Here is a 27,910-nt window from a genome sequence, read left to right as displayed (position 1 = left end):
CTGCTGTACATTTCACTGAGACACATTTTAATTAATTGAACTAGTTTGTTCAGAATATAGCCTGGATAACAGCAACAGGAATTTTAATTTTGGTCAGGAAGTCAAGCATCTCCTTTGGAATTGTTCTTCTCACTCCAAAGATTAATCCAATAATCACCTACTTGGAGATGATGTACTTAATCCCAAGATAATCACAACACGGTTGATATAGGCCTAAAAAACTTAATTTCGATATTCGGGAGAAGGTTCAAAACCAGTGTTAATTTCATTTTAGGTTTCACCACCTTATCTCCCTCCACCACCCCCTTTAAATTTAAAATGGTACCCCGAATCCCATATTTCGATACTCAAATACATAACCATAGTATTTCTTAATATTAGTTTGTTTTACTATCTGAAACAACCTGTAATCAGTAGTCGTGGTCCCTTTCTCGTATAGTTTATCCACGAAAATATGTTCCAAATTACTGAATTATTTAGAATAAACTTCCAACATAAAGGTAAAGTACGGTAAGTAAATAAGTCATTCAGTATGTAGGATCGTGATTTTACTTCATATGGTGATATCTGGTAACAGCTGGCAACACTGTCAAGACAGCAATATTTGGTGTTTAGGAACTCTTCTTACTTGACCCTCACTATAGTAAGAGAATAAAATACTTTTTTAAAAGGATTTTTCTCGAGAGGGAGGAAGGAGGAGGGGGTTTGTGTGTGTGTGTGTTTTTTCCTTCTTTTTATTATACCAACAAGATTCCGCAACAGCACGGTACCTAAAGTGGTAAGTTCATGAATGTAAAGTGAGCAGTATATACAATTTACTAGCATTATATGCAGCTATAGCACAACTGTTTAGTGGGGACCGACCACTCTCTTGCACAGGAGGAAAACGGATTGGCAGTGAATAGTGATGAATGCAACAATCACATCAGTGTAGAAAATTCTGAAACACCTTCTGCAACTCTCTATTTGTAATTTTACTCAGCACAAGCCTGATTTCATCATCCAGCCCTTCAAGGGTGTGTGGATTGTTCACCTAAACTTTCTGCCCTAAATTCCCTCAAATATAGAAACCACAAACATTTAAATCCGGAGAGTGAGTTGGTTTTTTTATTATTTTAGTAGGTTATTTTATGACGCTTAATCAACATCTTAGGTTATTTAGCGTCTGAATGAGATGAAGGTGATAATGCTGGTGAAATGACACCGGGGTTTAACACTGAAAGTTACCTAGCATTTGCTGATATTGGGTTGAGGAAAACCTCAGAATAAACCTCAACCAGGTAACTTGCCCCGACAAGGAATCGAACCCGAGCCACCTGGTTTTGCGCCCAGACGTGCTAACCAGAATGAGTTGGTGAGTGTCCGCAACTAAATACGTGATCAAACACTTTTTCTAATGCTTCTAAAAATATAGCTGCTGTATGTGCAGTGGAGTTATCCTGCTGGGAAGAAAGCATACTGTTTTTCACCTTCAGTCAATATTGAAAGCCTCATTATGTCTCGCACATAATATTGTTAGTTGATGTGCAATTATGCTACACTAGACACTCACTTCGTGATCTGGAAGAGAAACTTCATGCACTAAATGAGGACTTTCAGTGTCTTAGTGTCTCGTATTCTGAGAGTGGACATAATTTCTTAAATGAAATCAAGCTTTATCTGTCTTTATTAGTTCATATGGACCAGCAGAATCATGAAGTTACAAAAAATTCAGTCCTCTTAATGCTGACCTTTGTAACATGTCGCATTCCTGTGTTAAGCAGCGTGAAGATTTTCCCAATGTGATTCTTGCATCCAGAAAGGTGGATACCATTTTCAACATATGTTTTTCATAAAAGGTAAGATCGACATAATTTCTTTCTTATTATCTCTTAAGGCTGGTTCACAATAAACCGGGAACGAGAACCAGAATGAAAACGAGAAGCAGAGGACGTGAATATGAAAATTTTTGATTCACAATAAACCGAGAACATAGACGACGATGCATATTGATATGCATGTCAATAACGATATCTAAAGTCGATATTACGCATTCTGATGTTATTTGTGTATAACTGATCAATGGCGTTCTCTCATGAGTACAAGGCAGCCAACATAAACACAGGTTAACCAACTTCGAAATTTCAACTGAAACAATTCATTAGGTACGGTACTATAAATATGCCCATGCATCTTTATTATCACAACCTATTTTAAGTCTACCATAACGTAAAATAATTATAGAAGAAACATTTGTAATAGAACAAAAATGAACACAACAGTAGTTATTGAATTGAAGCATGAATATGTAGTGTGTAATACAACCAATGCAGTAATAAAATATGATTCAATTACGATTGGTGTTCAAAGATGCAGCTATTGAAAGCCACGTATTCTCCTTTTTCTCATCTTTATACGAGGCACACCACTTATCGTAAATGTGAGGATTTTCCTCAACACTCAAAATTAGAATCTCATCAAATAAAACTTGCTCCATGATACACAGCACAGAACAAAATAATGCATAAGTTATGTCACGGTCTTCTTGCTACAAAATATACGACAAAATAGCTTTTAGATGGCAATAGAATGAATCTAGTGGGCTGTGATCGGAAACGTGAACACCAAAGTTGAAACTTGGCCAACTCTCCGTTCCTGATCCCAGGCTCCGGCAAGCTTTTCGTTAATTGTGAATGCTCACATTTAAATGTACACATTTCAACAATTTTACCGTTTTCGTTCCAATTCTCGTTTCCGCTTTATTGTGAACCAGCCTTTACTGATGCATTATTTGTACAGACTATAGATTTAAATCATTGCCATTCACCGCTGATTTGTTTTTCTCCCATGTGAGAGAACAGTGAGATCTTTCCACTAAACACGTGCGCTACAACCAGTTAAGCCTACAATGCCTTTAAGTTGTATATGAATAAGATCATCAGTAGAAATGTGCGACTCTCTTGGCCTGCGGATCTAACCCCATATGATTATTTCCTCTGGGGAACTTTAAATGTAACCCTGAAAGTAACTAAAGTAACTCTCATACCCCGAAAGAACTAAAAGATTAGAATCCGGAAAAATATCGTATCCATTTCTTGAAGGCAACTGCTGCAAGTAATGTGGAACTTCCTAGAAAGGTGCCAGAAATGTTTGAAATGAGAAGGCAGACGTTTCAGCATCTTCTCTCTTAATTTGAATAAGTAAAGTTTTATGGGCTTATATTTAATAATATTTTACAATAATAGCATGTTGTACATTGAATCACCAATATCACACTGTCTGAGTACCAGCCATCGCCTTATAACCACACATCTGCCATAACCGAAGTTGCCAAGTTGTACTCCTCGCAGATTTGATTCATCCAGTATTTCGTACACTTTTACACCGATTTTCAACATACAATAATTTTAAAAATTGCAAGTATTAAATCCATTACCATACTAACATAGTTGTTATAGATCCGTGTAATGTATGTAACAAATTGTAGGTATAATATATTTTGATTTACATGCAGGTGCTCTTGGTCTACCTAGTGCCACAGTGGCACAAAACTAGTTGCTTTTCCGTATGTAGATAATTGAGTCCAATTGTGTAACAGATGGCTAAGGAATTGCCCTAAAGTTAAAACTTTTTTATATGTAACAAAACTAAAAATTAAAGGAAAATGAAATTATAGCCTACTAAAATATATTTCTCAATGTTATACTTTAACTATCAATTTATAGCGCTTGCCATATAATGAATATAGAATAATTCTACTCACCTATAAAAGGTTCCCATGTCATTAAATAAGTTCCTTTGGGAGAAAATTCTAAACTGCAGACCTTCGGTCGAGAAATTTCAGCTAATACTTTCCACGTTGAAGTTGCAACAACTTTGACACTGAAAAAATAAATTCAATATTATATCAAACCAAAATGATGATCTTGTTGTCTACGTCTAGCTTATAAATAATTACACAAACAATTAACTTACCATATCCCATTGACCCAAGCAAAATACTTTCCTTCTGGGTCAAAAAGCATTGCTTTGCATGACTTGCTGTCATCCCGAGTAAATGCAGACACGAGATCGTAGCTAGGGGGTCCAAGATTGATGGAAATTCCCGTCGAGCCTCGCACTGAAAATAATATGTTACAGGTATTTAGCATTTATACTGTCACTGTTTAATTACTTCAATCGTCCACAGTTAGGTTACTAGTGTCACGTATGGTGCACACAACGAGACATTATGAAATACCACCTTTTTCTCATTCCTCTGTAGTTACACTTAATGTAACAATCCCTACATAACAAAGTAAGGCTATTATTTAATACAGACAAATAAACTCTCAATAACATATCAAATAAAACAATAAATGTCTAAAAATATCGTAATTACCTGCAACAACAGGCACATTGGACGCCATCTTTCTTCTCGGGCCATGTGGAAGAGGGTACGATCTCCAAATAGCAATACGTCACAGAAATCGAGCGCATTATTCAGTTTCAACGAAACAAACCAACATATCAAAATGAACGTATCTTCTTGTATGCTACGATCATCGTAGATAAAAGATTAAAATTGTAATCGTTGGTGAACTATTGTAGGATTATACACGTATTTTATAGTACGTATTGTACATGTTGATTTGATAGCCATGAATAACATCCCAATACAGTATATTTAATCGTGCCTTTTGCCGTGGTGCAGTACAAGGGTGTCATGTGCCATTCCAGAAAGCCGACTGACACATTTTTTGACAAGCTGTGTCGCGCCTATAATTTCTAAAATACACAACATTCCAATGAAGTAAATAGCGATGGAACGACGAAAGATCAATGTAGTCAACGTGACCTAAGTTAGAGCGGGTGACGTCATTAGCGATACACGGGAACTTGAGCACGAATTGGCGGGTCGCGCGGCAGCCGAGGCAGTGTAACTCTCTAATGCGAAACGATAGAACGTTCACAGTGAAATCAAACGATTCGTAATGGACCAGGCTACAATCTCAATTTTGCAACAATCAGCGTTGAGAAATTAAATTCGAAAAATTCGCGACTGAATTTGAGAGACGAGAGAAAATTCACATTGTCGAGGCATGTGCAGCGCAAATGGAAGCGGATGTATAAGCAACGGATAGAAAATGATAGAGCACGGTGTTTACTATAGCAACCAACATGTTTACTGTCAATGGATAAAAGATGGCTAAGCAGGATTCCCAGTTCAGTGAAAATATATATATATATATATATATATATACCAGCTTTTCAAGGTTCTATCCGGAAAGAAGAGATGATTGTCACTATTGAGGTTTATCTTAACAGTGATGTATTCATGCATAAAGCTTGCGGCTGTGTCGCCAATACATCCTACCCCGATTTTTTTATGGAACAATATAAAAATGCAGGATATACAATAAAATTTGCCTATGTTTTCCCTGTCACTTCCGAAGTATCAACATCAAATTGGAATTAGTTTTGTACCTAAGTTTACCTCTGTCAGTCTTGGATCAATATGGACTTAACAAATTTGTTTCCATCAATTCTATAAAATATTGCATATATTGGGATATCACGTTTGCTGTAAGAAATCTCGTGTCACAATTTACTACAGAGCACCACTGAAATCAGCACAATGCAACATGCTTTACAACATACATAATGTGACAGTAGTTGTTTAGATGTATCAAGTAATATTAAGATAGTCAAATATTGCAATCTTGTTCTATGTGTTACAGAATTATTATTTCCAGGAAAAATATCTATATATTCACATTTACACGTAGGACTTTATATTAAGGCACTAATCCTAGGAATCCCAGATTTTCAAAATAAAAAAAAAAAAAAACTAGACCACTTGGTTGTATGTAGGCTATACAAAATATTTTAGTACCTTGGCAACTCCATTTAATGTAGGCGTAATTAAATTTTTGGGGATTTAAGGTGCATTTTATTAGGCTAAGTTTTATAATAGTCAAATGATTAGATGTTTCACGCAGAATTGTCATCTGATATGTTTTCTACATTAAAATTAATTTATTTCACTGAATTTAACTATTAATTTATAACTCCAGCTAATAAGTAAAAGCAAATTAAATTCTCTTTTACAAAAATTGTGATAATACTGTACCTTTTTCAAGTAAACCCAGTGTTATCTTTGTCCTCACCATTATTCATGGGCCAGTCGCATTTGGATGAATTTGTTGATTTGGAGTTTCAGAAGCTAGGGTATTTCTCTTCTCAATCTATTAGAATGAAAAATTTCAGCTACACTACATTTAGTGAATGAAATTTCAAGTATTACTCTATTCATGAAGAAATAACATCTACCTTTTGTTTGAATTGTTATCCTAATTATATAGTAAAAATTTATCATCTGTACATCTCACCTGACGATATGTGTCAGAGAAAGAACAATTGTTTGTATACACCTGACGTCTGATTGGTGTAACATGTAGCTAGTCGGCGATGTATGCAATGGAGGGGGATAGGAACTAGCCACTCTACCCCATTCTCTCTTGGCCTAGTTGCCTCATAAGTGGTGCCTTTTTGGTTTCACTTGTGAGGTTCAGACCTGTCTTCGGACAGTTAACTAAACAAAATTTTAGGCCGTGGGCCGAACTAAAATAATAAGAGAAAAGATAGGGGAGGGGGGAGGCTCATCATCAAAAAGGTTGAGAAACACTGATCTAAGCCATCATGCTCTGGACCAGTGTTACGGAATGAGCATTGGCTCGAATTCTTTTCAGGAAGGAATTTCCTCATGAAATTTCGGTCATTTTGTGCGACCATGGACACCCAGCATTTTGATGAATTTTGGGAACTGTGCCAGGTAGCAAAATCTGCTGTTTGAATTGAAGGGGAGGGGAATGGGAGAGGAAACTTTAAAAGGTACGCGAAAACGCGTCCTGCAAGGAGTTAGGGGCTGAGAAAAACTGTGTATGTGAGCTCCAAGCCTGTTGGTTTCGAAAACAAGCTATAACAGCTGGGGGGATCATCGTGCTAACCTCATGATTAGAGTTGCCAACCCTCTGGTATTTCCTGGGATCTTTCGTATTTGTCCCTAATTTTTAACAGTCTCCCAGCTCTTCTCTTCGAGCATTTTTCTCCCTTATTTTTGCATAATGTAGACATTTTTATTCCAAACATTTGATTTTGCCATGAACGGTGATTGTTTATATGAGGAATTTTATAGATGCATTAAAATGTGTAGTCTTTATAGAAAGTAATGCTTGCCAGAAATGGGTTTTAGTGCTCACCCGTCTAAAATCAAACCATGTTAATGTTATAAATTTCGAAAAACTGGCTAGTTTTGATCTAAGCATACCAAGTAGCAATACTCATACAAAAAGTGTGTTTCATCTCATGAATCATAATTGGACCAGATGTTCGAAACATGAGCACGACACATTTAATCAAATCAGAGCTGAAAACTACAGTCCACTTCAACTATTACGCAAGACAAAATCTGTCTCAAAATGCTCTTAATTTAAACCTAGCTGCAGAAGCGTGGAATAAAGTTGTTTTCTAGTAACTGAACCGAATAATTTGTGTGAATTTAAATACTATTATAGTCACAATCATGCCATGGTATGAAAGAAAAATTTCACAACCTCGAGCGGGAATCGAACCTGCGACTTCCTGTTCTCCGGTCAGGCACTCTACCACTGAGCTATCGAGTTCGTCTCACGCCAAAGGCTCGGAATTATCCTTTCATACTGGCGACTCTGTTATAGAGTACTGTCCATAGCGTCTGATCTAGTCAGCACTGCTTATGGGTTGAAAGAAACTTTACAAATGTAATCTTCATCTTACGATGTTTGGTAACATATACACGTCTTTGGCATGAGACGAACTCGATAGCTCAGTGGTAGATCGCCTGACCGGAGAACAGGATGTCGCAGGTTCGATTCCCACTCGAGGTTGTGAAATTTTTCTTTCATACCATGGCATGATTGTGACTATAATAGTATTTAAATTCATTAATATGTCACATCAACGGACGTGTATATGTCACCAAACATCGTAAGAATAATTTGTGTATTTTATATATGAAACTTTGTCGATTTCTTACTCTCCCGTATTTTCTTCAAAAAAAGTTGGCAACCCCACACACGATACCCCTATTCTGGTTAGATGATCGTTCACCTCTGCTGAGGCATGTGGACGTGAGGTCAGTTATAGTGTATAGTTACCAGTATTCTGAAAGTATTCAGCCAATTCAAGATATTTTTCCAATTCTTAAACCTAATTTCATAGAAATTATTCAGAAATATTACATTATTTGAATGGTTATTACTATTAGATATGACCAAACATGTCATATTGCTTAATAACTATGTCGACATAAACTATATTTTCGAGTTTTGAAGTTTACCTGTACCTTCCTATGCTGCAACAGAATATGATTCAAATGGTCTGGAAAACTTTGCACTAAAAGTAGGGACAGACAGACAAGAAATACAGTAGGTGCCAGCCATTTTTTATTCACTTATTTTTGGGAGGTAAAAGGCGATATAACTAAAGCACTTAGTACAAGACAGAAAAGTTGTTCAACCTAAATAATGGAAAACAATTAAAAAGTTTTGTTAATGTACTAACATGCTACAATATAACTTCTGTTATTTACACTTTATTTCAGAGTTATAAAAATATCACTTAAATTTTTTTTACAGATTTAATTTGTATAAAAAATACATAAATAAACTTCTTCGTTGTTATTTCTAATTCTGAATAAAAAGCATCACCTTTAATAAATTGAACACATTGTTATTCATTATAAATACTTTTTAAAAAATCCATTTCTAACTCTATAAAATGAAAATGATATTACTGTGAAAACATTAAAATTTATACTCTAAAATTCTATGTAAGTAATTACCAACCACTCAGACCAGCACCTACTATATTATACTAAGTGACCAAGGCGGGACCCGTCGTGGCAGAATGAGGAACTCCGTGCTCGCTGCGTATGTTTACTGCTGAAGTGTCGTCACATCCAATGCCTAGCGTTTCAATCTGGTCGCAATGCCGCGTGTAGGAAGACGTGTGTTTCGTAGCCAAGCATGGAGCATTATTTATAATGTCATAAAGTTTTGTGATGAAGAAAAGACAACGGGTTTATTCCTACCTCTATTGAAGACAACAACGTGTGCTGCAGCTATTGTAAAGTTATATATATATGTTTTTAGAAGATTATTAATGTAAAGAGTGAAAAATGAAAATTTATGGATAAAAGGACATTTGATATAATTAAAAAAAAAAAAAAAACATAAGGAAACATTTAGTAGGATTAGAAAGGAAGGTAAAGAAAGTGAGGACAAGGGTGTAGAAAAATCGACATCAAACAAAGTTAGACAACCTTCTGCAAATAAGGTTGAATTAGACGACATGGACAAATGTATCATAAGAGAAGTTCATAAATATTATGGTCTCTACAAAGAGCTTCCAACATTAGGAAAGTTGCATAGATTTTGTAAGAGAGAGATAGGTTTTAAAGGGTGCAAGGGAACTTTACAAAAACTCATACTATCCATAGGGTTTGCATTAAAAAAATGTAAAGATAAAAGGAAATATCTAATAGAACGCTCTGATATAGTAGCCCATTATTTACCTGGACGAAACATGGTTCCATACCCATTACACTGTCCAAAAATGTTGGCAAGACGTAAAGTGTCAGGAGTTTATACAAATAGCAGTGCAGGTCAACGACTTATAGTAGCCCATTGATGGTTTTATACAGTGGCGGCCGGTGACGCATTCTGGTGGTGATGCCAAAAATGAAAAAAGGTTGTACGCAAATTACCCTAGTGAAATTGATAATCGCAGCTCACGTTTACATTATGTTAAATAAAACATTAATTAAACCAGCTATTTTACCAGGTGTACAGTTAATAATGCATCTAGTAACAGTTACAATAACATTTCCGAAACTAACAACGAAATTTGCAGATACAGATAATGCAAAACTTTCACAGTATTGTTAGTCAAATACAAATAACTTTTATAACTAGTAAAATTACAGGCAAAACACACGAGATAAACAGTGAAATAGATAATAAACGAACACGTTTGCACTTTATTTAACAGGCCGATGAATCCAAGGCAGCGGCCTGAATAACACATGTTCATGTCCTGCACAGATCTCATGTATCGTTAACAAAAGCATCAATACTATAGCAACAGTGTAGAGATATTTAGTTGCCGCAAAATAAAACAAATATTATACAACATTAACAAACAGTTTTACATAATATGAAAAAATATTTATCTTTCTAAAAAGAATCATGACTATCTCTTCATTTAATATAGTTAAATGGATAATACTTTACACATTCAAATCCAAGTTATGTGCTTTAGTTTTGAATTGGCAACATTACATTAACATTTAGCGCGGGACTTTAACTTGTGTTTTCGTGCAAGTCTGCTGTTGATGGTTCCTGCCTAACGTCTCCAACAACCCTGCCATCTAGCAAAATTTCTGCATTACTGTGCTCTAGCGAGCGGAATACTAACTACAGAGTCAAATCGAATTCGGCTCAGTGTCTGCCATAAGAAACGTATATAAACTAGAATCAGTAGCCTTTTGTACAGTGTTATATGGAGGGAGGCAGTGCCACACTGAAGTGGCTCCAAAGTTCGGAGAAATGCTGCAAGAGTGCGTCCCGATCTGTGCGCGCGCTCGTTCAGATGAAATACGAATAAAATGTGTAGAAATAAACTATTACAACTGCTTTTTAGGATATTATTTTTTGTTTCTTTCATTGGCGGTGCCATGGCACACTGGCACTACCCCAAAAACCACCCCTGGTTTTATACCGGGTGCTTTCCTCATATACAATGTCCAGAGTCTGGCCACGTTCAAATGCTAAGGTAAGAAATGTATATCAATTGCAATATTGTATAAAATACAGTACCTACACTAGTTTACGTTACTTTCGATTCATGTTCCCTCCTTTACGAACACCAATGTTGTGGTGTGTTTTCTGAATAGATTCCTATGTATATAAATATGATAAAATAAAACTAAATATACGAACATATAACGTATAAAGCGTGTTAATAATAATGAAACAAGAGCGCAGTTCAGCATGTGCTTCATTTTGCATCTGATGCGGACTTTACAAGACGGCTTGTGTTGTGAAGCGAATCGCAGCGCCACCAAACAAAACAGTTCCCGCCTTGGTCGCGTAGTACTATAAATTTTCTTTGTATTACGTATACACATAGTACAGTATATGTCATTATGTAAAGGATGAGTAAAGGATACCTGTATATTTGAATGATAAATGCCGTCTGATAACATTTTAACATTTTATGTATCCAGAGTAGAAACACTACAAAAGAGTTAGAATCATAAATGTACAGACATGTTCTCTTTTATTAAATTTAACTGATAGCATGTTAATGATCAAACTATGCTAATTACCCTAGTTCCCATGTAGAAGAAGATGGGAACAAATATTTTAGGATATGAATTCTTGCTGGATATAGAGCATTTAGCTTGCCTCTAACTACGAGCAAAGGCGATTGAACTTAACTAGTCCAGGATGCTATCCGAATCTGGCTAATGTTCTATTAGAACCATGTTATTGTTATACATACGTAGATTTGCAGACTCTACTGCAGTAAATTTAATATTATTCTGATTTTCCCTATTACAAAGAGTAAGATTAGTACAATTTAAAAATGCTTGGTATTTTTATATTATGTCCATAAACTTGAATATATAGAACTATTGGTTCTTTCTTACAACACTCTGCCAACACACAGCTATAAATTCCTCTAAAAATAGAGAACAAAGTGAACACCAGCATAAAAAATCCTGTCAATATTAATTGTACAGAATTATTCAGTAACTTGCTCTTATTCTAATAACCAAATAACTATTTACCGCTGTCTGTATCATTTGTTTGCATTATTACTCGATTAATACTCTTAACAGAAGCTGCACTTCCACAATCAGTAACAAAAGGTGATAGTTCACATTCTATTCCAATGTTACTCTAGATTCTTGCATGAAGTATTTCGAAACTATATGCAGCACCAGTAAATATATAATAACAAACATCAATTGCAAACATCTAACAAAGTAAAAAGATTGTAATTATACTAAATGTATTCCCTATGTTGTAAAAAATATTACCAACAATGTATTTAATTAACACCATAAGGATACTGGTTTAGTTAATTTATGTAACAATGTTCCTAAATTATGGCATAGTGGTTACCAACTCTTTCAATATTACAAAAATTGGAGACATACAACATGATGGTATACTGTATTATATATATAACAAAATGCCAACAACAACGAAAAAAACTCATTCATCCTCAGATAACTAACAATAAAATTACCACAGAACTGTAAAAAAAAAAGTTACAGTTCAACTATGTTTAACTAATAATGAGTAAAAAAAGTCCTCTTTGGATTTCATATGGTACGGCTAGTAAAGTTGCACAGCACTCTTTAAGTTAATTTGCACACGGTTGGACTAGAACAATAGTGATTCTATTATTACTGTATTTACTGCTTACGGTACTGGACAATGTAAGATTCAAGATGACGATACGTGATGAGCTTAAAGTATTTAGTTTTGAAACTTTACATGTACAATGAAACCTGTGAAGATTAACACTACTGTAGTTCCTCATATTTGTATTTAGGTGAACTCTTCCATTTACTACTACAGTGCATCTTTGCCATCTTGTCCGCGATGCCTGGTGAAATGGGAGGCCGCACTTCTGCCGCTAAGACGACATGTATGCTGATGCAGCTAGTAAAGGCCATTTCCATTCATATGAACACCACGACGTCTATAAATAAAACATTTTATCTGTAACTTGGCCTCTGGCAGTATTTGTTTAGCTGAGATGGAGAACAGATCGTTTCGTCATGGTAAACATATTCATTAAGGGAACGTTGTTGTTGTTTTCTAATGTCAGGCGTTTGACAATAAAGTCATTTGACCTCTACAAAGCCTGTATATAAATACAGAAATTAGTGTGAGAATAAAAAATAAAACCTCCAAAAATTCAAGGAAAACAACACAAGGAGTGAAACAAGGCTGTCCATTATCCCCACTATTATTTAATTTATTTGTAGATGAGTTGAGCAGGGAATGGAAAGAACAATTGAACACACATTATTTGCTAAATAATACAACCTTAGACACATTACTGTTTGCAGATGACCAAATCGTAGTTGCCGACTTGGAAGATAATATGCAAAGAGCAATATACAAATTAGAAAAACTTTTGAAAACACATACAGTAATTTAAAAAAAAAAAAAAAAAAAAAAAAAAAAAACAAGGTTTTAGCACACTCTGGGTCAAATTCCATCGGATCAAAAATAGTTGTAGATAATCATATATTAGAACACGTTAACTCTTTTGATTATTTAGACTGCAACCTAAGGATTTTGACAATAAAATGGCTAAATATCAGCAACTCATAAGCACTACTAAAAGAACACTGTTGAAGAAGGTTAGAACTGAGACTGTTTTAAAATTTTACAAAACACTAATCGTACCAACACTATTATATGGTTCTGAAACATGGACACTCACCTCACAGCAGATCAGAAGACTAGAAGCAGCAGAGATGCGACTCTTAAGGCCACTAGCAGGTTATACACTTCTTGATCACCAAAGAAACGAGGACATTCACAACATATTAAAAATACAAACAATAACTACAATTCTAGATACATACAGAAGAAGTTGGTACGACCATGTGATGAGAATGTCCTCAGAAAGAATACCACAAAATATTCTAAACTACACACCAAGAGGAAGGAGAAACATCGGTAGACCGAAGAAGCGTTGGAGGGACCAGCTGAATCCAGGAGACGGAACAGGCCCAACGGCCTAATCCGAAGAGCATTTTGATGATGGAACAGGTTCTGTAAATGACAGAAAAAGACGACAAAAGCCCCGTGTTGTTACAGAGGAAAAACTGGATGAAACTGGTGCGGCATTAGAGCATAGCCCACGGTTGTCTCTGAGACGTTTAGCACAGCAGACAGGGATTTCTGCGGGAGTGGCAATAAAATTATTGAAACTAAAACCATACAGAATTCCATCACGTCATGAATTACAGCCCAAGATTACAATTACAAGCTTAATTTTTGTAATTAGGCATTAGAGAAAGTAAGTAATGAAGAACTTGATCCCCAATAGATATTTTTATGAGGCTTGATTTCATCTGCATGGCTATGCGACATCACAAATGACATATCGATCATCAGAGAACCAGGTATCGTGCATGAAGCTCCATTGTAGGTTTTAACGAGTTAAGTTGCGCGAGTGCGCTTGCCATCTCAGCGGCAGAAGTGCGGCCTCCAATGGGCACGCGGCCGTCAATAATTGCGGGCATGATGGCAAAGATGAACTTAGGTATATGTGCAAGATATTTCAACCTCTTGATCTGTTTGCTCCGAGATTTCCACATTTCTATTTTGATCATTTAGGTTTACAGTACTGTACCCCAGTGACAGAATGTTGGTTACTGATTACTGTATATTGCATGCAGTTTCCAAAGAGCATCTTCACCTGCAAAACTCTTTACTGACATGATACAAGTTGAAATACCGTCACTATTATCTAAGAAAACCCTCTAACCTTCGAACCAATTAACATTCAACTAGATTTAAAAGAACCAGTTACAAAATATGAAACTTCCAAACCTGTACTAAAAGCGCTGGCATTAGAAGCTGTGAACAATGGATACCCACCAGAAGAATGGTTACACATATACACAGATGGGTCTACTATCGATAACAACTCAGGATCAGGAATTACGTGTGCATTATTCTCATTTTATCAACCAGCAGGACATCATACAACAAATTTTGATGCGGAAATAATGGCTATTCATATCTCACTCCAACACCTACTATACAGAATAGATAAATTTCAAAATGCTGTCATTCTCTCTGATTCTAAAGCAGCATTATATGCAATAAATTCATATAAAATGATGTCAATCCAAATTAAAGAATGTCACAAAATGATCCAACAACTTCAAAAACTACAGAAAAGAATTCAATTGCAATGGATACCTGCACATTGCGGAATTGCTGGAAATGAAACTGCTGACTTTCTTGCCAAAAAAGGATCCAATTTAATTCAGAATACAAATACAAGCCTACCTTTTATATCCATCAAAAGACTAATTAAAAATAAATATAAAATCAAGCAAAACCAAGCATTATGTACCAAAGCCAAAGATAAAAAATGGAGCATTTTAATAAAAAAAAACAGAAATTATTCCAGAAATCCCACGTAAATCTGCAGTAGCAAAATTCAGACTGCTTACAGAACACGATTATTTGGCCAAACACTTGAATAAAATAGGAATTTACACAAATCCAAATTGCCCTCTATGCAACAAAGAAGAAGAAATGACTGAAGATCATCTCATAACCTGTGAAGTTCTACCTGATGGATCCACCACAGAGAAATATTGGAGAGTAAGAACGCTAATGGCTTCGTTGCCAAAGCCCAGCATTAGATAACAACAACAGCAACAACATTATAGATACGCTGGTTTATGTAGTTAGACACAAAAAGATAAAATGGGAAAAGTCAGTGTTATGTGGAACTTCATTACAGTAGCTACTACATTTGTATACAACAGTATACCTACACGATAGTTACAGGTTTCATCGTACTTTTCTGCAAAGTTTATTTTCTTTCTTTTATTTTTTTTACGAAGGAGAAATCTACTTTGTTGAACTCAACTGTTATGCTCCATCTTCCTTTAACATCCATACTCTCAGCCAAGATATTACTCGTTAGACTCTCAATATTATGATTACATTCAAAAGTAGTAATAGCAGTATTCGGTATATGATTTCATCTACTTATATGTAATCGTTCAAGAGATTATCTTTATTACAGGAATAATACTTGAATAACGTACGGTACATTTTGTAACAAACCGATCACACTTTCCTAGAGAGCTACCAAAACTTTTAACAATATCATTTTCATGGCCAGTAAACATTGCTCTATTTGTACTACTACATTCTAAAACCTATAGGCCTGTTCACAGTATTACAATTTTCAAAATATAATGCACTGACTTAGATGTGGAGTACTTGTAAACTGTCAAACGTTCTTGTGTATAATCACATACTGGAGTGTTGTAAAGTATTTCTCCTTGGATATGATCAATCTTCCTCTTTCATATTACATTCTTCACATGTATAAACACTGTAAAGAGTATCTTAGATAGTGAAGAAAGCCACTATCAAGTTGTCAATACACCGGCTTACTACTAAAGACAGGATATAAATTACAACAATAATACTGGATATTGGAAAAAGTTTCGTAAACAACTTCAATACCAGTATTAAATCTTTTTCTTTTTATTTTATTATTTATTTATTTATTTATTTAACAGTGATTAAAACATTAACCTGTTAATTTTTTCAAGCTCTATGTTCCATGATCTTATGAAAATTAAATAGTCCTAAAATGCTGTATTAATATACAGGATGTCTCTAATTTAGACCGACAAAATTAGGGAACAGATAGATAACCTTCGTGGAAGCATATTTTGTTAAGGAACCCATGGGCTGTGACACTTTATTTCACTGCAAGAAGGCGGAAATGAATAATCACTCTTTTCAGTCCAAGAGGGATGTGACATTACTACTATCACTTGGTTTGTTTACGTCCGGAGCCCAATATCATTTGGTATCGATTACAGCAAGTTTGTTTACTTCCATTGGTACGACCTCTTGTTATTTGTCTACATAGTTTAGTACTTGTACTGCACTCATTCTGTTGTAATGTTCAGTACAGTTTAATGCGTTGTTGGTTTCGTTTTTCTGTACATATTTTTTCTTTGTTTGGATTAATACACAGAATTGCTTGTTATTTGCACATACCTATTTTATCCCTACCTGTAATTCCTTCTTGCACTGAAACGAGCATCGCAGCCCATGGGTTCCTTAACAAAATATGCTTCCACAAAGGTTATCTATCTGCTCCCTATTTGTCGGTCTAATTTAGAGACACCCTGTATTGTAACATTATAGAATCAGATACAGTACACAGTGGTTCCGGTTGAAATTTTATCTACTAACATTGTGAAAACATTGGCTGAATTAATAGCATGCTGTCACAACAATGAGATAAATATTTTAGGAAACCAGATGGACTCAGGCAGACAGAGACACACGTGAATAGTCACTTGCTTAATAATCGAAGATACTCTTCAGTGCAGACACTCACACAATCATATCAAAATCGCTTCTGTCATTCCCTATTATACAGACATCTTTATTACAGGCATAAAATAATTTTATTTAGTAACCTGCAACATACGTCAGTCATTTATTAGAAGGAAACAGAGTGTACAAAGATCAAGCATGAACATTTGCTTTTATACCATCATAATCTAAGAATTTACTTAAATTTGACAGTATTTTCAGTTTTATTTCCACATATACAAACTTTATTTAACAACATTATCGTATAAAAATGGAGAAAGAAAGAGATCCCATATAATCAATTTTCAACAAATAAAACAGAAATACATAACCTATAAGAATAATGTGTTTACAAAACACGCCATTACTCATTTCAACTTCAAGAAACAACGTGAAAAGTTATAATTTAAATAATATGCTTCGGTATCGCAAATCCAATAACCTACTTCAGGGTATAGCAGTTAATGTAGGAGGCATAGACACTGTAATTTCAAATTGGACGCTATTTTCTGGCGGAGTTTATGCATTTCGGAACTCTTGCTTCAGATATATTTCTGGTTTTCTTTTTACATTGATGTTGTGTTAACACATATTTCTCACAGGTTAAACTTTATTTTCGAAATTTATGAAGCAGTATATAACAAAACTATACTGAAACTCTTCACTTATTTTTGAAGCGTGTACTGGTATGGTATTCTAGTTTTGGATTGTATTAGTGTGAGGGAAAATTATATTTTAGCATCAATTAATACATTTCATATTAAAATTTTAAAATGTTTGTAACCTTCTGCTCATAATTTAATTTTAGTACAATAACTGCAGTCAGTTTTAATTTTGTTACCGGTACCAGTAACTTTGAGATAAAATTAATATTATCTAGCTACCGGTAAATGTTGCCAATATAGATGTTTACAGGAAACTTTCAGTAATTTTAAATACACGGCAACAAAAATGTGTAATGGATAAATACTAATTAAAAAAGAGTGCTCGAAAGTGTTCACTCCTACCACCAGCTTATGTTCAAATGTAACCTTTTTAAAACTTCCTTTCATGTATCAGACTTGGGTGATTAACTATCACTAGTGATATCCAATATATACACATTTTGTAAATTAAGAACGTTGAATTTAAATAAAACTTTCCAAAACACTGGCGAAACATTCTACAAAACATATTTCATAATAATGCAGTCTTTATAATTGGATTTTATTTCTTCGTTTGGTTATGCTTTCGTTTTCAGATGTAGGAAGCTCCATTATCTTCAGAATCTAGAAACAGTCCATCCAACAGTTCTAGGTGTATTCCTGAGAAATGAACACAAATTCTGCACAAATGGAAGAAAACTTCAGATATAAAATCTGAAAGGCATAAAAGAAAGCTCTTGTAAAATCTCCAGTCATTGAAATCACTGTTCTATATCTTTCACCTTCAACTCGCGACAATTCATAAATAGCAAAAATATTGTCTGCAATTTAGACATACACTTTTAGGTCCCCCAGGTTGCTTGAAGAGTCCAAGTACACTTGTAGAACGGTAAACACTGTTGAGTCTAATAGGCTTCTTGAATCCCAAGTACACTTGCTGAACAATTTGTTGTAGGTCTCACGGATTTTTTGAACAGACCAAGTGCACTTGTAGAATTAGAAATGTTCTCACATCAACGTAACCGAGTATCAAAATTACATATGCATGTCCTACGTTTTTTTGTTGTCTTTATTCTGCGAAGTAGAATGGATGTGATAACGTGCAGTATTTCACTCTACAATTTACAGAAGCCAAAGCAATGCATCTGTGTATTATCAGATACGCAGAATGTATATTCAAGCACTAAGTTTTTGTAATAATGGAACACAATGATCAGTGTTCAATATGCTTCTTCGATAGCAGAACACTTCATATTTACAACTCGCTAGCTACCAGTATGGTAAGTTCTTACAAAGCAGTCGTACTGATGACAAACAGATGTGACGTCAGCTAGTAATAATTCTCGAAGTAGTTGTGGTATTGTACATCTTGACTACTTAAAAAATCACAGTAAGTCCCATTTCCAGCATGGGATATTTGTCATGGATTAGACAGAGCAATCATCACTATCAGCTGCATAATCATCATCATCCATATCAAAATCTGTAACTGTGAAGCTAGGCTTCTTCCATTCTCCACCGTTACCAATTTTAACAGAACTTCCTGTTAAACTTGTTTCTTGTTCATCATTACCATGTATATTATTGACTACAAGCTGATCGAGGTTTGGTGAAAGGACATCTTCTCCTTCGTTGTCATCATCAAAAAGTCTGTAACAAGATGAAATGATTATGAATTAACTACATCAAATCACGAATAATGGCGCTTCTTTTCCTATAAATCTGTTCTAAGGAAGGAGAATTATAATTTCAAATTATCGCGGTAACACATGTGTTTCATTCACGAAATCTAGAAAACATAATTTCCTGTTATACACTTTATCATATGTTTTATTTTATATTGGATTGAACAATTATTTAAATCGATACAGTGAGACATCTTTCATCGAACTTTATCAAGACTGAGTTTAACTTTTTCAACTTCAAAAATAATTAGCATACTAATAAGCAATGTTTTCAACCATAATCTCAAAGCTATTATGTTTGTGACAGTAAGGTAACGTATGTTATAATAATTTAAACAAAACTAATAGTGGAATGCTAGAGTGATTTTCGACTGTTTTCTTTATAAAGTTTCACACGAAAAACTAATTAAATTATTAAAAAATGGTTTATAAAAATAAAAATATGGTCATTTCACGAACCATTTCTCGCTCTGAATGTAGGAAGAGTTCAAACTTTGAATCACATACACGTAGGGAGGAGCACAGGCATAGCAGAAACTAATGCCCAAGCTTGGTGTAAAAGTTATATTTTTTTCCCCAAAGCTCACATGATTCTTCCCATGAAATACTGTTGACAACAAAGAACCAGAAGGTTTTGAATTAGCTGAAATTCATACAATCTAAAGTTAGTAGGCTACAGCACACAGTATACAGAAAAGGTACGAGAAAGACAGCGCAAGAAAGAGTTTATAAAAAAATTATGGTTTATTTAAGACACTCGCAACTGCTAAGGTTAAATCAGCACCGCTGGTATGCCAGAATTTTGTTCCGCAGGAGTTCTTTTACATGCCAGTAAATCTACTGACATGAGCCTGTCGCATTTAAGCACATTTAAATACCATCGATCTGGGCAGTTATCGAACCCACAATCTCGAGAACAGAAGGCCAGTGCTATACAGACTGCGCTACCCAGGCCGACGAAAGAGTTTGTATTTTCCCTACTTTCCCAATAGCATGATTAGTAAGTTAATGATCCTATTTCGTACCAGCAGTACGAAATTAACAGCTCCCCATTTCCTCTTATTCTTGTGTTTTTAATGCTTTCACATCTCCTTAAATATTTACTGACATGGTCGGATTGACTTTAATGGCAGTAAATCTGCGATGTGGAAAGCAATAGAAAACTACCCCATTAGTATCCCTAATTAATTGCAACCATGGACAGTTTAAATAGTCGAAAGAGAAGAATGGTTTCATTGAGAAGGCACTGCCTTGTACTGTATTGTATTTATTAACATTCCATGGTATTCATACATGCTTACAGCTAGAATATGGAACAAGTCAAAAAACTTAATACTATTATAAAATCTTAATTTATAGTCACAGTCTAGATGAAATATATACAGACGAGATTTACAATATAGTCTACTAGTACAACACATAGTTTTAGTATCAATTTCATGAAGTGTTATTGAATGTCATGAATTCACCTACAGAATAGAAGGCGTGAGAAATTAGGTACTTCTTTAATTTGGCCCTAAATAATTTTATGTTTTGAGTTTCATTTTTTATATCGATAGGAAGGCTATTAAAAATGTTTACTGCCATATAACGCACTCCTTTTTGATAGCACGATAGACTTGCTGATGGAGTATGAAAGTCATTTTTTTGACGTGTATTTATGCTATGAACTGTTGAATTAGTTACAAAGTTTTCACGATTACATACGAGGAAGACTATTAATGAAAAGATATACTGACAAGCCATGGGCATTATTTGTAGTTTTTTGAAAATAGTCCTACACGATTCCCTAGATTTGGCACCTACTATTATTCTAATTACTCTTTTTTGTAATAGAAATATACTGTTACTATCTGTGGAATTTCCCCAGAATATTATTCCAAAACTCATTACCGAGTGGACGTATGCAAAGTATATGAAAAGAAGATATCCTTAAAGAAAATCTTATTAAACATACAATGATGTTCGTAACCGAACATAACATGTTACCTTGACCATCCAAAATAACTTTGAACACAAGCACCAAAGGAAAAATTGTGTCATACAAAAGGTGTACAACTGAAAGGTGGAATTAATACTGATGGGGAGGCAACCTTATAGCGTTATTTATTAAAGATATACGTGTATTAACACTGTTTCTTTAAATGGCGCTTTGTATTAAATATTTCAATTAACTCTTCAAGACCTTTTCAAAAATGTATCACAGTGGGGCATTCTGATAATGTTAATAAATGGAACGTTACTGGAGCCTTGACAACATGGTTCCTATGCACAGTATGAAGTAGTTTGACTTTAAGTTGGTGTAAACAATACATAGTACATTGCAGATGATACTCAGGGTCGCGTAACCCATTACACATAGCTTTGGTTTTATTCCGCTGAACACTGATGACTGAGTGAGTTTCTGTGCTACATTTAGTTTCATGTATTTACTGTAAACCAAAGCTACGTGGCGTGGGTTACGGGACCCTGTGTATCTGTAATGTGGGCCTAATACGTACTGTTTACACCAACTTAGTGAAATCACTTCATTTGTAGGCTATGTACTATGCACAAGAACCATACCATCGAAGCATCAAACAACGTTCTGTTTATTAGAATGACCCACTGTGATACATTTTTGGACAGATCTTGACGAGCTTAAATAATAAATAATAATGTCATTTAAAGAAACAATGTTAGTACTCGTATCTCATTAATAAATAACGCTACAACACTGCCTACCTATCAGCATTATTTCCTCCTTTTAATTGTACACTTTTTGTATGAAACAATTTTTCATTTGATGCTTGCATACGAAGTTATTTTGGGTGGTCAAGATAAATGGGACACTCTGTATAAAGAAAAGCAAGTTAACATGTGTGTAAAAATACATGAATTTATTTTACGTACTTATTTTTCTTGAAATAAGCTAATTATAAAATAGTGTAAAGTGGCAATAGAATATTTTTTTTATAAATTATTTTCACATTAATTTCTTACCATATGGTGGTTTCTTGCAATAAGCCAATGTTTTTAATAAACATTTACAGTACAGAGCATTCATTGAGTTTGCTCTAATTGTCTACAAGTCTATTTATATAAACAATATGAAGAAAGTAAAATATGAACCATATAATATAAAAACTACTTTAATTATGAAAAATTAATTACTTCATAGGATTACATACCACACTATATGCAGAAACAAGAACAATAGCAATGTCAAGCTGAGCCATAAGAGGAAGTACAATTGAAAGCTTAATAAGTTTCATGTGAAGAAAAAAAGCATAATTACAAAACTGTTAAGTTATAAGGCGTGGAATTTAAATTACGGTTCACATGGAACATTCATGCATAAAATATTTAAAGTATGGAATTGGAGACATGTTTTATACAAAAGCCAAGCAAAAATCTTTTATTACTAAATAAACATGCAATTCATGATTCAATAATTTTATAATTTTAATAAACTCGAAAGCAAGTCTACAAGTCGCATCATGCCATTCATAGAAAAATAATGTCTTCAGATATATAGAGAATTTCTTCAGGTACCGGTATACACAGATGCATAAAAATTATTAGAATATGAGATTACATAGGAGTTCTGAGAACTGAAGCAGGATAATTGAACTCGTTTGTTATATGGAATTACGATCAATCTATTCTACGTACAAACATTATTAATACAAAATTTGTATATCATTTAATATTCATACAAAATTAATGTACCAATATAATATGTTAATGCAATGAACATATTAAGAACAATGTCAAGTCGAAACTATGAAAGAACAATAAAACCTATAATGCAGTGGCGGGTCCTCAGGGGAGGGAAGGGAGGAACGTCCTCCTCACATTTTTCTTCTTTTGAAAGTAAATACCAAATAAAATATGTGCCTTGAAATTCGAGGAAGATTCGATAATTTTTAAGTTCACAGCTATAAGAAGAACTCGGTTGATCGAGTTTTAAACGACGCGCGCTCATGTGCTGTAGAAAACTGTAAGAAAGATGCGAGATTGTCTGTGTAGAGGAAAGGCACTTCATTCCTCCTCTACTGCAGTTAACACACATAGACAACAGCGCACTAGCGGCCAGAGAAAGAACCAGAATTTTAAAGCGAGTAAATGAACGGAGAGGGAGGAGATCCTCCTCTGAATCAGCGCATGGGCGGGAAATAGAAACAGACTGGTCTTGCAGCAAGCTCGCTACCGCTGCCATCTAACGATCTTGCATTCAACCAGACTAGAACACATCTAGGAGGAGGCACAACAAAAACAGTTTTAACGGAACGCTATGAAAGACACCATATAAACTTTTTTTAATTATAAATCAAACATATTATTCATTGCACTTTATATAGGCTACTACTATTCATGGTTTGAAACTTTCATGGATATTTGAAAGTTAAAGTCGGGTTTATGTAAAACAAAGAGGAAACAGTTCTACGTAGTTGGCCCCTGAAATTCACTTCTATTCATTGTTTACTAGACAGGGCAACAGCCAAGTTGTCAGTTTTGTACAAATATATTTGAAACTGAAAGTAGGTACTCCAAACTACATCATTTTTAACATAAAAAATTAATCGGCCACCGGCAGCTTTGAACAATAATGATAGTATGACTTTACAAGAACTGACATTCTTCAAAAGCATGTGATACTGAACTTGTAAAATGTACATGTGGCAACACAGACGACATGGGTGGGTGCAGTGTTCTCGCTTTCCTCAGATTATTTCCCATTCCCATTTCCATTTCTGTAAAACGGTTCCGGTTACGAATTAGTAGCTAGTCTCTTCCAACACGTGTGATGCTGTAGTGTACTCAAAAAATGCTACGAGGTTGTGAATTTCCTTGTAATTGTTAATTTGCACAATTAATCAACAATGAAAGGAAGTGAAAACATAATATATTTTGGACAATTTAGGAAACTCAGTTTACAAGAACAGATTATTGCTATACAGAAGGGAAGGCCAACCCCAACACTATCTGGTCTTACAGGTATGCATGTAGGCTAATTTGTAGCATGTTTCATTCAAGAAGGTGTCATTTCATGCTGTTAACCTCTTTCCTCCTCTTAAGAAATATGCAGGAGCCGCCACTGCTATAATGTAAATAATGTAAATTAAAGAATAAATTATACGTCATTTGTTTTACTGTGAATCAAATATTTTATATCTTATAACATGTTTAACAAAAGCATGCAATAAAATAAATTATAACTGTTTAAAATCTTTTATTGCCTGCCAATTCCAAATTATAGAAGATATATCTATATACATATTGCGAGTAAAATAACTAAATTTAAACGAGCTTTCAGAATCTTCAATCAGATTTCACATATTACCAATAGTTTGAGAGTTTTGGATTACAATTTAATAAAACAGTAAGTGCTGAATGTAGCTAATATTTACTGTAACTTCAAAACCTCAAATTACTGAACGGGATTACTCTCAATAGGCCTACAATGTTTATGAATATGTAATGGAATCTAGTACCAGTACAAAATAATGAAATAAAGTTAGTGTTTTCATCATAAATATAATTATTTTCTTTTAAAACACGAATTAGATGTTATTTAATGGTATTAGGAAACCAAGGCTCACTTGTTAATTTTTTTTAATGTTTTTCAATGAGATTATGGTTGAATTAAGTACCGGTAAGCATAAATAAATGTAACAGAAAATCTGAAATTTTAGAAACTTTCTACTGCAAATAAATTAATTTACATATTAGATATACAAAAAGTAATGCAAATTACGCTGTCAAAACAACACTTCAAAGAAAATCCACATAAAATGATAAAAATACACAACAATAATATTATTATATATGTAGTATCATGTGACAACAAAAGAAAGCTTACTTATACTGCAGCCATCATAATACAACTCACACAGCAATAAGAAACAAACTGGAAAACATTCCAAAGTTATTTAATAAAAGAAACTGGCATAAAACTTACGGATATCTAAAAATCCACCAGAGAGAGTAAAATTCTAAATATATTCCACTATTCTTAAACTTCAAGTTCAAGTGAAATATGTACCAATAAATAAAAATTATTTTGTGCGAGATTGTGCGTATTTGCTTGTTTTCCGCACAGAACCAATATGCGGTACTCTTGGTTTCACAAGTAAAGAACCTTCGTTGCAGGGTTGGGTTCAGGAATCCATAAATCTGACTGACACGCTCCCCCAATTAGTGAAAATGTGGACAAAGATACCGCCAGAAGACCGCCAAGATTGCTGTGTTGTGAATTTTCTATTTTTGAAAGAATCCAACCAGTTGCAAAAGAAAATACATTTAAAGAGTCAAGCCAAGCGCAAACATGGCAACAGCTGAAAGTTTTAGCAAGTTTACCTCCCCTAACTGGCATGTCAATCACCGTCATCTGTGTAGAAGTGGTATGAGGCCAAGGTTCTTTACTTGTGGAGCCGAGAGTAAGTGTGAAATACCACATTCAGTATTCCCAACATAAAACACATAACAATTTCCCTCTTCTTACCGCTTAAGCGCGACATTCATTTTACTGCTTTAGGCTTTCAACATATTATTTTTAGATACGTTTAACATAGTAATAATTATAAATTGGAAACTTACCATTGCAGTTTCACCTAAATTGCAATGTTAATTATTGTTTTTAAATATTTGCAAAAATTAAGTAAAGTCTACTACTCCACGAAACTTATTGCATTCCTGATACAAGTAACATTAAGGAAGCCGTGAAAAAAATCAACGAGATTCCAGATGCTGATGTTATTACTGCAATATGTTATATAAATAATATTGTTAAAATATTAAAATGAAAAATAAATCATTACATAACCTTACAGTTTGTTTTAAGTTCGCATTTATAGACTGGGGGAAAAAAAAGACAGACGTATATCATGGCCTGCTGGAGTATAGTAAACACAGAAAACATTTTACAACAACAATGTTGAAGAAAGATATTTTGGTTTTCCGAAGTTGTCGTCATTAAACAGAAACCAACATGGAGATTTCATTGCAAATAATTAGAAATTCGTCTTTCAGGTAAGTAATAAACGATCTTTGCACAAAATATGTACGATACACGAGCGGTATGTTTGTTTCATGTTCTCGGAAATTAAAAAAGCTCAACTACGTTTCACTTTTTCAATCTTTTCCTCGAACATGAAAACGTCAACATACCGCTCTTGTAACGTATATTACTATTATTGCGTACCTTTAAGTATGTCTTAGGAGGATTGAAAATATCAAAATCCTTTTGGTATCTCCTTTGCGTTCATCTGACTATCATATGACTCGGAAGATTAAAAATTGTATTTTATTTTGATGACCACTGTGAAGAAGGCTAACTTAAAGCAGTATATGGTTGTTCATTATTTACTGGAGCAAGAAGGCAAAAAGAGTGGAATATTGCCATTGGTTCCAGAAGTTCACTGTTCAAAATTCTGACATACTGTCCATCACATGGTTTACAGAAGAGGCATGGTTCCACTTGTGTGACTGCATGAAATCACATAACACATACATTTTGACCGCTCAATACCCATATATCATTGATGAAGTGCCTATGCATTCAGTGAAAGTCGGAGTTTGATTTACAATATCGGCAGAGAAAATAGTGGGTCCAATTTTCTTCTACGGAACTATGAACACAGCAGAGTATTAACAAGTTTTCACGAAATTCATCGAGCAACTGAATATTGAGCTGTGTCAAGAGTATGGTATTTTCAACAGGGCAGCATCACTTGCCGTAAGTACTTGAAATGTGTTCTTAGTGCTGATCCAAAGTTTGACGACCGGATCATTTCCAAGCATTTGTGGCCACCCAGATCATCGGATTTGACTTCATCAGAATTTTTATTTTTATTTTTTTTTATTTAGGGTTACTGAAGGAAAGAGTCTATGCTACACGCTCTCGAACACTGGATGATTTAAAGGAGAACATTACAAACGAGATCAATGGCACTGATTAAACAATATTCTAATTAACAGCCAGGAATATGAAATGACGTGTTCAACTGTGTTTTGATGAGGAGGGAATATTTTTTCAGCATCCAATGTAAAGTTCCGTAATCTCCCTGAGATATTCTACATTTGAGATATAATACATAGTTATTAGCGCCATTTTTTTTAAATATATGAATGAATGAATGAATAAATAAATAAATAATATAAGTTTTATACTAATTTCTGTTAGAATACTAAATACGTTTGTATGTTTGTATTATTTTATTCAACTTATGCTTGTATGGCTATATCAATTTTTTAGTGTTCTTTAAATATTTGTCTGTAACTTGTATTAGCGTCTTTTGTTTTTGGCTAAGTGGAAGAAAAGGCCTGATGGCCTTAACTTGGCTAGAATAAATAAGTATTATTATTATTATTATTATTATTATTATTATTATTATTATTATTATTATTATTATTA

General features: G+C 34.2%; 2 protein-coding genes across 3 annotated transcripts in view; both read right to left on the bottom strand.

Annotated features, from left to right (window-relative positions):
- Positions 1-4,472, bottom strand: part of eIF2A (eukaryotic translation initiation factor 2A) — a 45,364-nt gene extending 40,892 nt beyond the window's left edge. The window contains exons 1-3 of the mRNA XM_069831675.1: positions 4,361-4,472; positions 3,955-4,099; positions 3,743-3,861 (exon numbers count right to left, since the gene is read on the bottom strand). Coding sequence (XP_069687776.1) covers positions 3,743-3,861; positions 3,955-4,099; positions 4,361-4,388 — 292 coding nt within the window. The 5' untranslated portion in view covers positions 4,389-4,472. The remainder of the gene's footprint in view (positions 1-3,742; positions 3,862-3,954; positions 4,100-4,360) is intronic.
- Positions 4,473-11,260: 6,788 nt separating this feature from the next.
- The window catches only part of LOC138703629 (uncharacterized), a 316,932-nt gene continuing 300,282 nt past the window's right edge, over positions 11,261-27,910 (bottom strand). For both annotated transcript variants that reach the window (XM_069831674.1, XM_069831673.1), the window contains one exon: positions 11,261-19,477. Coding sequence is in view for 1 of the 2 variants with exons in the window: in XM_069831673.1 (XP_069687774.1) it covers positions 19,255-19,477 (223 nt within the window). In the remaining variant the exon portion in view is untranslated. The remainder of the gene's footprint in view (positions 19,478-27,910) is intronic.

Source organism: Periplaneta americana, chromosome 7 (assembly GCF_040183065.1).
Source record: "Periplaneta americana isolate PAMFEO1 chromosome 7, P.americana_PAMFEO1_priV1, whole genome shotgun sequence".
Lineage (NCBI taxonomy): Eukaryota > Metazoa > Arthropoda > Insecta > Blattodea > Blattidae > Periplaneta > Periplaneta americana.
Note: the sequence above shows the minus strand (reverse complement) of the source record. Positions and strands in the feature narration are given on the sequence as shown.